We start from the raw sequence: 15391 nt of genomic DNA, 5'->3' as shown, positions 1-15391 counted from the left end.
TTTTTGCGATGCGCTTTGATTTGTTCTGGAGAAAATAATTGACAAGTCTCATGTTCTTTGCTAAGAGCATAAGCCTTCTCAACTGTTTTGACGTGATGTTCGGATTTAAAAGAGGTCAAAGACCATTTTTTCTTGTAAATATTTTGGGTTGAAACTTTTGGAATGTTCCAGTCGGAAAAATCAATACTTTCGTCTGTTTGAAAATCTAGTTTTTGTTCTTCATTGACAATGTCAGGTATAGTTCCTAAGTTGGATCTAGAGCTAGTGCTGGCCATTGAACTAGATCTAAATAATCTACTCATGAAATGCACAAAACAAGTATATTATATGCAAGACTTAAAAGATTCACCTTCCTCGTATGTCTAGACTCTTCCCCCGCTCATGCGCTCCGCTCATGCCTCTCCTGTGACTTATTGTTTGGTCCACTTGATCAGCCCAATTGGCGGGAGGCTGAGACTCTGCATCAGAAGCGTCAGAGTCCGAGTCGGAACCTTTCTTTTTCTGTAGCCTTGCTGCTTCAGCCATGAACTGTTGAGCCAAGTCCAGAAGCTGGGAGGACTTATCAGAATTCTCCTTTTTCTTTGAGCTAGAGGACTTAGAACGTTTTCCTTTGAGGGAAGATGACGGACTAATGTTTGATAGGGATTGAATCGGCTCCTGGGTTTTTAGCAACTCAGGAAATTGCTGATGAACTGGCAAAGCTTGTGAGGACGAAGTTGAAACTTTGATTGGCAGTGCCTGAGAAGAAGCCTGGGGAAATTCCACTTTTACAAGATCAATAATTTTTTGGTGGTTGAATTTATCCCACCATTTTACCCATCGGGTTCTGTAAATACCACCAGTGTCCACTTCAAAGTTCCATTTGAGAATCCATGGGATCTTGTACTTGGCCATGAGCAGTGAATAAATAGTAACTCTGTTGTCGAAACGACTTCTGTCAAAACTGGGCTGGAAGTTGTTTGTGAGTACATGACGAAGGTCATCTGGAATGATAGAAGAGCTTGGGCCATGGGTAGCCCACCAATCTGGAAACCATGCTAGAAACCGCAATCTGAAATTCTTATCAAAGGTTATGAACCATGAATGACTAAAGTCTTCTGTCTGGTGGAGAAAAATGTTGGTCCATGCTTGGATATAATCATAGTAATTGTAATGATTGTTTGGGATGAGAACATGCTGAGTATGAAGGGGTTTTGTGTGATAAAGGGGAATTCCCCATTCGAGTTCGGTAAGGAATTTTCCAATATGGAGTGAATGATACAATATTTTGTTTTGGTGAGTGGTACTGTAAATTGGCTTAATAGCAATGCTTTCTGTTTCTGAAAGGATAGCCTGGTAATATTTTAGGCTTTTATAGGATTCAGTTGGTAAGAAATGAAATTTTGGTGGAAGGAGTAATTTGGCAATGCGCTCTGGGGGTTGGTTTTTGTCAATGTGAAGAGGGATGCTAAAAAGCTTTTCTGAATTAGGATTTTGGACATATGAAGATGTTTTAGCATAGCTAGGTGTTCTAGGTTGCGAAGGTGCTGGAGAACGAACTGAAGAGTAGGGATCATAAGGGGTGGCTAAGGCCGTTTGGTAATTTGGTCGGATATTTCCTACTGTTGATCCTAAGGGAGTAAATCTGTTTGTAATGGCGAGGGCCGATGAAGAGTCGGGAATAGACTCTTGTTTTACTGGTGCTGGGGTTTGGGTAAGGGTGGCTGGGAGCCTTCGCTGCTGAGTAGGATTAGTACCCATTCTTCCCCTGCAAAAATTCTCTGGTTAGAAAATCTGGTATGCAATTCTGGCTGCCTTTAATGTATTCAATTTCAAAATAAAAAATACTTAATATGGCTTGCCAGCGTGCAAAAATTTGTTTTGATGCAATGTTTTGAACATCTTTTTGTAAAACATGTTTTGCAGATTTGCAATCAACACGGACTAAAATTTTTTGATTTAATAAATCTTCTTGGAATTTGCTAATGCATAATACAATTGATAAAATCTCTTTTTTAATAGTACTATAGTTGCTTTGAGCCGGATTCCAAATTCCTAAATGGAAACGATATATATATAGGATAGAATCAAAGGACAAAGATTTTGACAAATATTTTTACACTTCTTTACAACCTTTAGATCTTGTAACATTCAACGGTCTTGATTAAGAGTTATGTAGAGGATTTTAAACATTAAATGAGGTATAAATTTATAATTAAGAAATTAATAAAAGTTAAAACTAAGAAAAGAATAAAAATTGAGGGAATAATCCTGTAAACATAGAAAGAAGCGAAAATGGCCGTCTTGGATGAAAATGCAGATGCACGACCATTCGAATTGCGTCCAACCCCAACACCTCGAATTCCTATCATTCACGCTGTCAAACTTAGTGTCGTTCAATTGATTGATACAAAATTCTAATAAAAAGTTGATCATTCTCCATAGGGGTAAGGTAGGCTGTGTCTACAACATCGGGACGAACAAAGAGAGGAGATTGATTGATGTGGCTAGGAAAATTTACCAACACTTCTCTTTGAACCCAGCCCATATTAAGTTTGTGCATGATAAGAGATACTTCATAGATTACGTAAAGCTAAATGCCTTGGGATGGTCCTAGCAGACGCCAGGAGGATGGATTGAAGAAGACATTGAACTAGTACATGAAGAATCCTGACTGGTGGGGGGATGTTTCTGGAACACTTGTTGCTCGCCCAAGGAAAAACTAACAAGATTTTGAAGAACTAAATTTAATCATCCTGCATATATGAACAGTAATATAGGGTTTTATTTTGCTTACCTAATGAAGATTTAAGAGACTAATAAGTAATAGCTTGATTCATTGTAGAGGGCATTAGAATTCCGTATCAATCCAAAGCATGGAGTTGCATACCTCATCGACAAAGAGGAAGATGGAGGCTACAAATTAATGGAGTTCACGATTATAGGGTTTCTTCACTTTAAATTTTATATTTATAAATTTCCTTATAAATTTTATGTTTATTCAGTTTTTTATTTTATTTTTAATATTAATTAAAATCCACATAAGCATCCATGTCATTTAATGAATAAATAAGGATCCTTGGATGTCATATAATCTAACGGCTTAAAAAGAGTGTAAAAGTATTTGTCAAAATATTTGTCTCTTGATCCTATCCCCATATATATATATATATATATATATATATATATGATGAGTTAGTCTACCTAAATATTTGTACCAAAATATATTATAATAAATTAGTGTAGACTTAGAAAAAGAAAAAATTATGAAATTACCAAAAATAAAAATAAAAATGCTGACATTTAAGTAGAACTAAGGGACTAAACTTGAATCTTGTTCAAGGCATTAATGTATCCTTTAAAAAAAAGAAGGCATTAATATAAATTTAAGAATTAAAATCTAATTTTCCATTTTTTGGTATCTTGTTAAGGGAAAAACATTTGATGTTGTGCTCTCTGTTCAGGATTAATATAATTTACTTTTTTTTTTTTTTTTGTATCTTATTCAGGGAAAAACATTTGATCTTGTGCTCTATATTCCTCTTTAAATATAATTTACTTCGTCTTTTATATCTTGTTGTGGGAAAACGTTTGATTTTGTGCTCCCTATTCATGATATATATATATATATATATATATATATATATATATATATATATATATATATATATATTTATCTTGTTAAGGGAAAAGCAATTGATTTTGTCTTCTCTATTCATGATTAAATATAGTTTTTTTTTTATACAAAATATAAGTGACTTATTGTAAGTTTGTAACCCTCTCGTGTTTGTATTAGGGGTCTGGCTCCAATGCTATATTTAGTAGTTAAATTTAATTTTCATAACTATTTAGATTTTTTATTTCAATCTTAGTCAATTATTTCAATCTCATGTTTGAAGAAATTTCCAAAAATTAGAGAAAAAAAAATACGTATTATTTGCAAAGCCTGTTCTAGAAAAACCGGATTCAACGTCCGTCCATTAGATAAAAGGTAAAACTTGTCTATAGAACTCTTCAATTGGCGTTCTAAAGAAATCTTGGGAGGTCACTAAATCATAGTACTAATGACGATATTGTGCTACTTATATATATATATATACACTCCATAATAATCTTTAAAATATTATGAATTTTTATCATCCATGTTCTCTTGTTTTTAAATATCAATTATGTAGCACTAAGTGGTAAGAAAAATGAATGACTGAGATAAAATAAAAGATCTAATAGTTATGAAAATCAAATCCAACAACTAAGACGTTAAAGTCATACCCATAAATATATGGTCAATTTTCGTCCCATTAAAGCAATTTGGAAAACACAAAGATAAAAATGAAACACAAACACAGCCAGTCTCTCTGTAGCCTAGTGGCTTTGTGTTCACATAAGGTCCACCGGGTCAACAGTTCGACTGGCACCAGAAGAAGAAAATAAGAAAATAATTGCAACAAAATGAGGTATTCTAAAATACCTCTGTTTTTGTTTTTCTTTTGCACCTTTCAGACCCAAAAGTGCTTTAAAAAACAAGAGAAAACGTAACAATTCTTCAGGCATTAAGTTGGACGTGCAATTGTTGTTGGGACTCAGTAGTTGGTGCCACATTCAAACCCCGAACGAAGGGGGAGTCGACCAAGGGGTGAGTAATTTTCACTTCGTAATCGCCGTGGAAAAGCGAGGCCTCGAAGAAACCATTAGCGTTCGTCGTGCCAGAAGCTAAGCCCGAAGTCAAACCGAACTCACTTGTGAGCTTGTCAACAACTTCGCCGGTGGGCAAGTTCTTGAAATTGTTATCCGTCAAACACATTCTGTAGCATCCTGAAGGTTTCCATGCAGCCCAAATCACAATGCCTTGAATCTTAGGGTGAGAATGCAGCTCCCTTAGAATCTGCTCCAAGTATGATGCCTGCACATATAACCAAAAAAGGAAAAGTTAACTACACCGCAGAATTGTGATTTTTATGTTTATAAAGTCAATACCTAGGTTCCTTCACACGTGACGTAAATAAATTTCTCGCTCTGATATCGAACGCAAAATCAAATTATTGGCAATAGGTGGAGAGGCGCAGTATTTTACCTGATTGGGACCACTAACGACGTCCAATTCTGTAATCCAAATTGGCACATTTGCACCAGCAAGAGTATCAATAGATGATCTTATGTAAGGAATGTTAGGAGTCTGGAAATGTGACTCGAGACCAATCGCCATCTTTGCATTACTGTTGCCTGGAAACCCTTGTATGTCTCTCAGCTTCTGAAGGTACTTAGCCGGAATCGAATCTTTATCTCCACTCTCCTCAATGGTATTGTAATCATTCAAGAATAGTGTGGCTGTATCATCAGCTTTACTAGCCCAATTGTAAAATTCAGCAGACGCAGTTGCACCCATCTTACTCTCAAAGAAGTTAAAATGCAAATTTTCGTTACTAACATCCCAAGCAATGACTTGTCCCTTGTATCTCCCCATAATAGAATTGAGCCTCTTGTTAGCGGCATCGGAGAATTGTTGGCCAGAGAGCGAGTTAAGCCAACCGGCCTGGTAATGAGGATCCTCCCAGAACACATTGTGGCCGCGGACTGCAATCTGGTGTTGCTTTGCAAACTGAACCAAGGCATCAGCAGCGGAGTAGTCCTCTTGGCCCGGAGAAGGCTCCGTGGTGTACCATTTCATTTCGTCTTCAAACGTTGTGACCTTGAAAGGCTTTGAAGTGAACCAGTTTTGGTAGGCTGTGTTGGTGAGGATGTTCTTGTTGATTGCAACGCCGAAAGGGAAGCCTGGAGCCTTTTGTTGGATGATGATTGTTGCATTTTCTAGTGGATTTCCTTGCTCGGTGACCGCTTGAATTCTAACATTCGTCTTACGAACCTGTGAAGAGTGTATAGTTAGTTAATTTGCGTTTAATTAGCCTAGTTTCACTAGTAATTATATGGCCTGATCAAACTCACCTTCTCAATGCTTTGTTGTTGATGAGAATTCCACTGCTTCTCAGTGAATGGTTGTAAGGAGATGCTATCAACAAAGATCTCAACAGATGTGTTTTTTGCTCTGATTTAAGAGGTTTGATGGTTGTTAGTTATAAAAGATTGAACATACTAATTACTTGTAACAGAAAAAAATATCAGTAAATATCATACAAATAGCAGAAACAAATACCTCGAAGTAGAGCTCAGCGGGACCTGAGGCATTGACGGTTAAGCCACCCTTGAGCATGGACCAGCAACCGGATTCAGCTACAATTGCACCAACATGTACAAATCCGCTACTTGTCTTGAAAATTGCTGATACCGGAGCACTGCTGGTACTCACTTGTATCCAAGCTGCACCAACACAAACAGGAAACATTGTTACAATTATCGATTAAGTAATTAGTTGATAATTATACCATGAATCAGTAAAAAAGAATAATTGGTTAAGTACCAGAGAACGTGTAGAGCTTGCTTCTTTGCAAGTACGTCTTCTGCGAAATACTGTCATGTGGCTGGTTTCTACTATGAGCCACAATGAATTTGTTGCCTTCTGATTCTCGGTGTTGTATTTTTGCATTGCCGAAAGTAGACCATCCTTTCACGCCAAGATTTAGTTCCGGGTTTACAATGATTCCTCCGCGATATTGTGGTTTGTGAGGCTTTGCCAAACACTGTAAACAAGGGGAACAAAAAAGGGAACAAATTTGTTAGATTTAATTGATATCTCTACGTAAACCTAACAAAACAGTTGTTGGGAAACTTGCCTCAATACTGGCCGTGTAATCATAGGATAAGCCATTTACGTCAAACCCTGTAAAGCACAAAGCAATTGTTTAATTGTTAATCGTATTACGTTGCGATGAATTAAAATTAAAGTACATAGGTAATATTGTCAATAAATAAATTTGATATTGTTTAAATACATAGCTAGGTAATTTGGATATTGTTTAAACACAAACAATAGCAGTACTCTTTTGGTCGCTCTGTATTGCCTTGAGGCACAAGTTACGGCTCAACAGCATCAATGACAGTATTGTTCCCTTACTTAGGGTGACTTATAATTGTCTTTGGCCTCGACTGTCTCTTAAGTGTAACCGATTGTATAAAATTGGTGATAGAGAAGCTATTCTCCCTAGAGGGCTCAGCCAATATGCCCCACCAAACCAATTCAACATTAACACCAAAACTAACCGTAGTGAAAGACCGGGCCAGTAAGTGTTTACTCTTCATTCTGAAGCTTTATAATGACTCAAACTCATTATTTTTCATAAAACTATGATACGAATACAAAGCAAACCTGCAAAAGCAAAAGCGTATAACAGCACAAGCAGAATGTTGTTGCCCCGAATGTTCATTGTAGGTCGATTGCTAGTTCAAAAACTGACGAGCAGATCAGAAAGGCTAGAAGAGAGATCGAGAGAGAACGTTATAGAGTGAGAAGCAGTGGCCTGAGGTGAAGCAAACAATGCGTTGTGATTGTATTTATAGAGAAGATGAATGCTGCTAGGTACATGGCCACATCTTATATTACGTATCGTATACTGTATTATAATAACAAAAATAATTATTACCATAAAAAATAACAAAATAATTATTCCATATCGTTTTGGTAAGTATAAAGTTTTCTTTCCTCTTCTACGCTGTCTTAATTTGGGAAAGAATTCTGATGTTTATTATCGGTCTTAATGTCTCAAATCATGTCCCTTTAGGATTTTGTTCATTTATTTTCTTTGAATTAAAGTATCACCATGCATGAGCAATGAATTTATTTTTACTTTATATATTTGCTATGTTCCATATATTGCTCAATTATAAATATTGTTCATGTTTACGCAATATTTTATTGTATTGATTTTGATTTGCAATATTTTATGTTATCAAGTTATTTCATATTGGCATAATGAATTGTGTGAATACAAAGAGAGAAAAAAAACAAAATTCGATTTTTTTAGGTAAAAAAAAGAACTTTAACGAAAAACTCCTGATACTGTTCATTTGAACGAAAAACCACATTTTTACACTAAAAAGTCAATCGTGTACTATTCACTTTACTTTTTATTTCTTATCGTTAAAATTCAAAATTTTTAAACATTTTTTTATTAGTTTTTCTTAAAAAAAAAAAAAAAAAACCCTAATCCATCGCCAAGCCGCGTCTTGCAACTGTCCCTTAACGACGACATTTGCGTCCTACTCCTGCAGCCAAATCCGTTGGGCCTGTTGCGCCTCGTGGTCCAAGCCCAAAAAATGGGCTTACCTTTCACTTCAGCCAACACCCAGAATCTGGGCTTTTCTTATGATTGGCCCGCAACCATCCAACCAAAATATGGGCTGAACTACTGTATTTTCTTGCTTCTACTGCTGACCCTGATCAGGCCCAGTCTGTTGAATAAATTTAGTGATCTACAGTCCAGAAATTCGAAAATAATTTTTTGGTCTACAGTCCTCTTTTTATAAATTGTGATTCAATATTTTATTATTTTTTTTTGCACCATTAACATCCTTTTGTAGTTCCAAAAATACTTACGCTAGGTTCTCGGAACAACCCAAACCTTGAGGTTAGCTTTACTAAACTTAGTGAAGTGATATATGATCTTAATAGTTGATTAACTTAGTTAAATGTTAATATTGTGCATCTTTGACTCATTGATTCGATTATTGTTGTGATTGTGGAATTGTTGTTGGAAAACAGTGCAATGTATGTGAAAGATGAATGACAATCATGGTTGTTAAATAGTTGCCTTACGTAATATGGAATCTAGTGAGCCATGCTTGTTGAGGTCCATTGAGTGATACTAATTCTCTATGTTCTTACCAGTGTATGCATTGAGAAATTTCAGAGCTTAATAGAAAGGAAAACTACGAATGGCTTGATCTTGTCTTAGAGTAAGTAGGCAGTCTAACACAAAGGTTAGATGCAGTCATGTGATAAAAGTGGAGTTACTACACTATTGGACCATTCATCTATTTTTAGACATGTCTCGAAAACGAGGCATGACAGTTAGATAGGTACTTTCTTATGTCACATGTCCATCCTAGAGGTATCCCGAGATCGGAGCGTGTAACTGGAGTTTGATTTTCCAGAGATCAGAGAATTGAAGCAAAATATTTTCACAGAGAGATTTATTTGTGTCATTATTTTGATTTCTTTTATTTAAATATTTGTTTTTCTATTTTATTTTTATTATTTCTTAGGTTTTATTTAAATAATTAAAGCATTATTGGAAAGTTTTTAAAATGTCATATGAACTTGTACACTTTTTTCAATTTGTCGTATAAACTAAAATTTTAAGCGATTTGTCATACCAACTTTTCAGAATCATTAATTGTCGTTTAAAATTATTGATTTCAAAAAAGTTGGCATGACAGATCGTTTAAAATTTTAGTTCATATGACAAATAAAAAAAAAATGTGTTTAAGTTCATATGACATTTTTAAAGCTTTTCATTTTTTACATGAAAAAATGCATAATGATTTTCTGTGAGTGTAAATAACAATGATCTCTCCTTTGAATTTTATATTGATATGAGAAAAATATCAACAAAGGAGCCAATCCCCTGATTTTTTGACGAAATTGGTTTAATTACCATGAAAAGAAAACTCTAACCTTAAAAGTAAGAGTGTACAACATTCTGTTTTAAGGAATAACGCTCCAAGTGTTATAACTTCTTTGTCTATGTACTTCAACATGTCCATAGGCATCCACCAAAGATAGAATATTAGAATAACTCGTAACTCTAAACTCTGACTGCCTTCACGAATTGAAGCCTCATTATCATAGAATTCATCACATCTCGCAATAAAGAACATTTGAAACAATTGACAGATTAGTAAACTCGAACTTGGTCTCCTACGATCCAAGCTGCACATAAAAGCGAACATATATTAGTAGAAAATAAAAACAGCAAGTGCAAAGATTTTATGAACAATCACTTATTAATGCGTTTTTAACCAGCTAAAATCTAAACAAACAGATTAATAACTAAGGAGATTACAAATAAAATTAATTACGGAAACAACAACGCCAGTCTCGGTAGCCCGTTGGGTTGAATTGGATTGGATTGGATTTGTGCAAGCTCCACAACAGCCCACCTGGTCCTGGGTTCGAGACTGGCAGAGAGAGAGAAGAAGAGAGATTGAGAGCTCAGAAACAAAAATGAGGTATTCTAAAATACCTCTGTTTTAATTTTATTTTTTAAGTTTTCGGCCGCAACTTTCTTTGTATTTTTTTAACTGACTGAATTTGCTCCAACAACAAAAAAATTTGACTGAATTTACAATCAGCTGAGATTTTTTTTACGGTAAAACTAGGGTTTGAATTGTTCAACGCTCAACGAATTCACCAGAGCCAAGGGATCATCTAACGCCGGTCGCGTGAAGAATGTTGGTTTTGTCGTGCACGCACAAGCCCTGTGTAGACTTAAATGGGTCTCACAACATTTTAAGGTTTTTATCACAAATGATTTTTGAAATTGACCCACATCATTAAGATAATTCCTGAATTTAAAAATCAACTAACGTAGTCCCTGAAAATAGATATCGCAAATAAATGTGGTCTTTTGTCACAATTCTGTTAAAAAAAAGAAAAAAAAAAGATAATTGTTCTGTATTGATGTGGGTTTAATAATTTAACAATTAATTAAAAGAGTTGTCAAAATACCTTTTTGCATAGTGAAAATCTCAAAGCAGAGCTCGCCGTTCCCCGCATAACCAAGATCATCAGGGGAGTGCCCAACAAGCTTTCCCACATTAAGGTTGTGAGGGTGTCGATCAATCATATGTTAACAGTGATGTCACATAAGTACTCGCCAATCCAAGGCATCACCAAAGGTGGTCTCGATCCTGATCCAATTTTGTGAAGAGTGTAGAGATAGGTGTCTTGAGAATATATATTTATTTATTTTTCAGAGAAGAGACAGCAATGGCTACTATAGATGGAGGTAGAGGAGTGTGGGTTGGGATCATAGGTGATTCCTGGACTGGGTTTCTGGATTGAAAAATTTTAATTAATTATTAAACTATTTCTAATTTATTTTTTATTTAATTAGACTTGAGAGACCCATTTATGTATCACATCAAGGAGGAGGATTCTCTCCCCTCTTAATCTTTCTCCCCTTCCCTCCTCTCCTACTTGAACGGTTACGATTAAGCCACGTCAACATCTTATATTGATTTTTATATAGAGACAATAAGACAAAAATGAGTGTGTGAGAGGATGGGAAGGAAGGGGATGGGAATAAGAGGGTCACATTAACCCATAGCAAAATTTTTGACAAAATTGTGATGGAAGGACCACATTGATCAATTTTCAATTTTAGGCACCATCTTGATGGTGTGGGTCAATTTCAGGAACCATTTATGTGCCATGTTGTATTCCTTTCAAATGCAAAAATAAGGATAGTATAATGACACAAGTAAGGGTGTTGAACCATAGGGACTAATTAGAACTCTACAGATTATTGGTTTTATGTGAACCCTAACTGAACAATGGAACTAACAAATTGAATTTGGTATTTTATTTGACATAAAAAGTAATTTAAAATGCAGGAACATGTAAATATGAAAGATAGATTGATTAAAAAACGATGAGAATGAGACTAAGGATCTCAATTTCACCCTTACGAGCCAAATCCATGTATATTAAGTCAAAACATATTCAACTCTTCAATCTGCAACTAAGGTCCATTTTACTTATTTATGATCATCCATTTGATGTGTGGTTTTGATCTAGTTGTCTTAATCTGCAACCTAATTGTGATGTTCAACTTAGATTACCAATTAAGAATCCATAAAGAATAAGAAAACTTCAAAGAAGTAAAGAAATCACATGACGGGATTTTTATATAGCAGTTTCTTCTTCATTCACATGTCCAACATTGTGTACTATAACGATGATTAAATACCAAATAAGTAATCTTAATGGTTATCAAACATCAAGAAAAACATATCAATTAAGCAGAGTCATTGGAACCAAATATGCGCACCTCCGAAACCAGTGGTTGAGCACAAATTCGTGTAGGCTAGAACAACATGCAAAACAGTAAATTGCCGTAAGCAAACCCTTGGCCCAGGGGGGTGTGTGTGCCAACCAAAGGCTCTTCGACAGTCATATTAGTGAATGATTTGAGACTCAAGCAGTGGGTAAGAGAATTCAAGTTTATAAATTGTGTTACAATAGATGAACCCTAGATGGTGTTACCATGAGAGATAGACCTTTTTAGGATAGAATCCTTGTTTTAAATTGGGAGAATCCGAGAGGATATTTAGTAAGTAGATATTGCATCCTCTTAGGAGTATGGATTCCTAGATTGTAGAGACTCTAAGACTTAAAGGATTTGATTGAGTCCATATCCAGATCAAATATCATGTCTTGTGGAACAAGCATGGTCATTTGGCGAAGTCGCTTGGGCTCCGCCTAGCACCCCGAAGTAGAATGATGGTGGCATCCTGCTTCATCTGATACAGCTCCGCCCAAAGCTGGTGAACCCATGACCAAACTTCTGAGGTAGCAGTATTCGGATCAGCCTTACTCTGGCCCTAAAAAATCATGGTCTCATAACAGTGAATGAAACAAGAAAACTGATTGGAAACTTGAATGCTTAAACTTAATATGACAAAGAATAGTTTTGCAAGGTTACATCCAAAAACCTTAGCTATGAACCTAATTACACAACATAATCGCAATATATGTTAAACTTAATATGAAGTACATCAAGAGTGAAATTAATAGAAGAAACCCCTTGAAGCAATTATGATGTGGAATTCCTTCGAGCACAACACAACTGCATGGTTTCTTTGGTGGCAGTGGATGATAAAGGGATATAGGGTTTTGTTTCTGATTCAAAAGTCAAAGAGATAGGAGATGGAGAATTGTGGTCGTCCTCAAGAGGGGGCTTGATCAAAATGATGTGAAACCCTAGTATTTATATGCAAAATAAGCTGCATCAGATTGCAAGGAGATCCTAACCATTAAGCCAAGTTTTTGAACATTTTTTTCCCTTTATTTGCACCTCCAAATCAGGCTAGATATCCAAAGTACTCTTTAACATTCGACTATTGATCGTCTAAAGGTCCATATTTGTCTTGAATTAACTCTAAACACTATTTGGACCTTTAATTCAACATTAATCTTCAATTCTCCATTATCACCATTAATCTTTAATTCTCCACTGCAAGCACCAACTTGCCCTTTTTCCCTTAAATGGATTTTAAATACAATTAGTTGCACATTAACATAAAATAGGGTAAAATACACCCAGTTTAATTCAAAAACATCACAAAGAAACAAGAAATGGATGGTCAAGTGCAACATGAAGCATTGATCGACCATTGCAACTCCATGATCAAGATAAGGCCCTTGACCAAAGAGTTAGGGGACTTGTTAACGTTGGGCCCATTTAGACTCATTCAAAGACATAAGCCCAAAGAAAAGCCAAGAAGCCCAAGGGGTTTAGAGCAAGTCAACTTGATTGCTCAAGTCGACTGAGACACATGATAGACCAATCGACCGAGAAGAGAACGTGGGTGTGTTGGCAGTTTTATGGCATAAGTCTTTGAGAACAAAAGTACTCGAATGCTACTTGGACTACTCAACAACATGCATGCAATAACAAAGGCCTAGAATGAGACATAAAGACAACGGCAATGCTCGGCAAGGTAAGGCAAAGTAATTGAGGTCCGAGCAAGACGCTCGGGCAACTTGGCCCTTAAAAGACGGTGCCAGGCGACTGCAAGAATGTCACTTCGTTGACAAAGGCCAAGCTGAGTAGTTGAAAAGCTGTGAGTAGTCTAGTACAAGTAGTTGGCACATTAAATGTTGGTTTGAGAGGCCCTAAGGGGGTGAGACCCATATAAAGGGGTAAAATCCTCTATTATGGGGTCGGATGAATCAAAGAGAATAAAGTAAATATATTAGCCGAGCACTATATAGTTTTGAAATCAATATATTGAGAACAACATAATGGAAGTCAATTCTGAGAGTTGAACCACATACATCTTTGAGTCCATTTAATTAGCCCACCTAAAATCATTTATTTAAGTTTGCTAACGTTATGGGTTTGAGCATTAACACATGGATAGTACCGTCCGATGGTTTACCAACTTGTTGGCTTTGTGCTACATCGAAAGTGTAGCAAGTCTTAGAGTTCAACTGATGATGATTAAGTACCAAAAATGTTAAAAAAACTGAGGTATTCTAATATAACTCTATTTTGTTACTGTTTTACTAACATTATTTAAATGACAAATAAAAGTATTTAGTAATGTCAAAATATGTGGAAAAGGTGATAGAACATTTCATTTTCTAGCATAGATGAATGATAATTATTTTTCTCTACAACTTGGTAATATCATTATATGTGTGCTCCAATCTCTTGGAATTAGCCCAAGTGGAGAAGGAAAAGCGATAATTTAGTGTTAAGATGGATCCATGAATTCAATGGCCTCAAATGTACAATTATTTGTGCGTGTGTGAGAGAGATCTTAGAAGTTATTGATGTGATCTTAACGTGTAAGCTCTTAACTCGTATGATCAACTGAACCACTCTAACTTGTACAATGAACCGAATCATCCTAGAACACACATCTTAAAGCCGGTCTAGGTGATTCGGTTCATTGTACCGGAACCATGGAGTCCTTTTGCCTTGCGTATTATATTAATATGAATTACTTGAGCCACCTTAAAGCCGGTCTCTTGTGTCATGTCGGTTTTGTGCTACATTGACAATCCAGGTCGTTCTGGGTTCGAGACGGGCAGCAATCCGATCCAATGCCATCCAATCCTTGACAGTTGACACCTCCATTGACTATATATAGAGACCCTAATTCAAAGCAAAATGAGGTGTCCCAAGATACCTCTGTTTTTTATTACTACTACTTTTGCAATTACTCCTTTTTTGTGGAATTATTCATTAGTTTTCATGCATTGATGTTTGGTAATCACCCGACGAAAGACAGTTTTTGGGATATCAAAACAACATTCAAGTTTTGAAACACCATTCATTGAGCCAACGTTTGTTCCTAAAGCAAGTTAGTCTCTTTTTGTCAAAATCATTAATTTTTCATCCCCTAATCACCATATAAATACAGCCTTCAGCTAAGATGGTAACCATGCAAGATTGTGAATATCAATGAATATGATTTACTAATTTCTTAGCAATCAGTTAACTTGGTCAACAAGTTAATTGTTGTTGAGGAAATTATGGAATCTCGTTTGATTAAGATTTGGAGTCCTTATTCCATGCAACTAATCATGATGCCTTATTTGTTTAGACAAGAAATCAATATCAATTAGGACTCTTATGTTATCCTATGATTTGGCAAATCCCCACTAATCAATAATGGACCTGATTTCTTACCATACCACAAATAGTATAATATCCGGTTTGGATCGAAAGATAGTGATTTTGGGTAAAATAACATAAGGAAATAGTTTAAATTCAAATGAGGTAGTCGA

General features: G+C 35.7%; 1 protein-coding gene across 1 annotated transcript; it reads right to left on the bottom strand.

The window, feature by feature from the left end:
* Positions 1-345: 345 nt before the first annotated feature.
* Positions 346-6739, bottom strand: LOC137728188 (endo-1,4-beta-xylanase 5-like). Its single transcript, XM_068467051.1, has 8 exons — positions 6701-6739; positions 6392-6611; positions 6109-6291; positions 5920-6017; positions 5051-5839; positions 4585-4879; positions 4448-4472; positions 346-826 (listed from the first exon to the last, which is right to left on the bottom strand). The coding sequence occupies exons 1-8, from the start codon at positions 6737-6739 to the stop codon at positions 346-348; spliced, it is 2130 nt and encodes a 709-aa protein (XP_068323152.1).
* Between the last annotated feature and the right edge of the window lie 8652 nt (positions 6740-15391).

This window comes from Pyrus communis, chromosome 3, assembly GCF_963583255.1.
Source record: "Pyrus communis chromosome 3, drPyrComm1.1, whole genome shotgun sequence".
Classification (NCBI taxonomy): Eukaryota; Viridiplantae; Streptophyta; class Magnoliopsida; order Rosales; family Rosaceae; genus Pyrus; species Pyrus communis.
Note: the sequence above shows the minus strand (reverse complement) of the source record. Positions and strands in the feature narration are given on the sequence as shown.

Excerpts from the sequence above, each read along its gene's own strand:
- LOC137728188 (XM_068467051.1), bottom strand. The coding sequence starts at position 6,739 with ATGGCTTATCCTATGATTACACGGCCAGTATTGAGGCAA. Across the intron at positions 6,612-6,700 it reads CACGGCCAGTATTGAGGCAA|TGTTTGGCAAAGCCTCACAA; the intron begins GTTTCCCAACAA and ends CCTTGTTTACAG. Across the intron at positions 6,018-6,108 it reads GGTATTTGTTTCTGCTATTT|CAAAAAACACATCTGTTGAG; the intron begins GTATGATATTTA and ends CTTAAATCAGAG.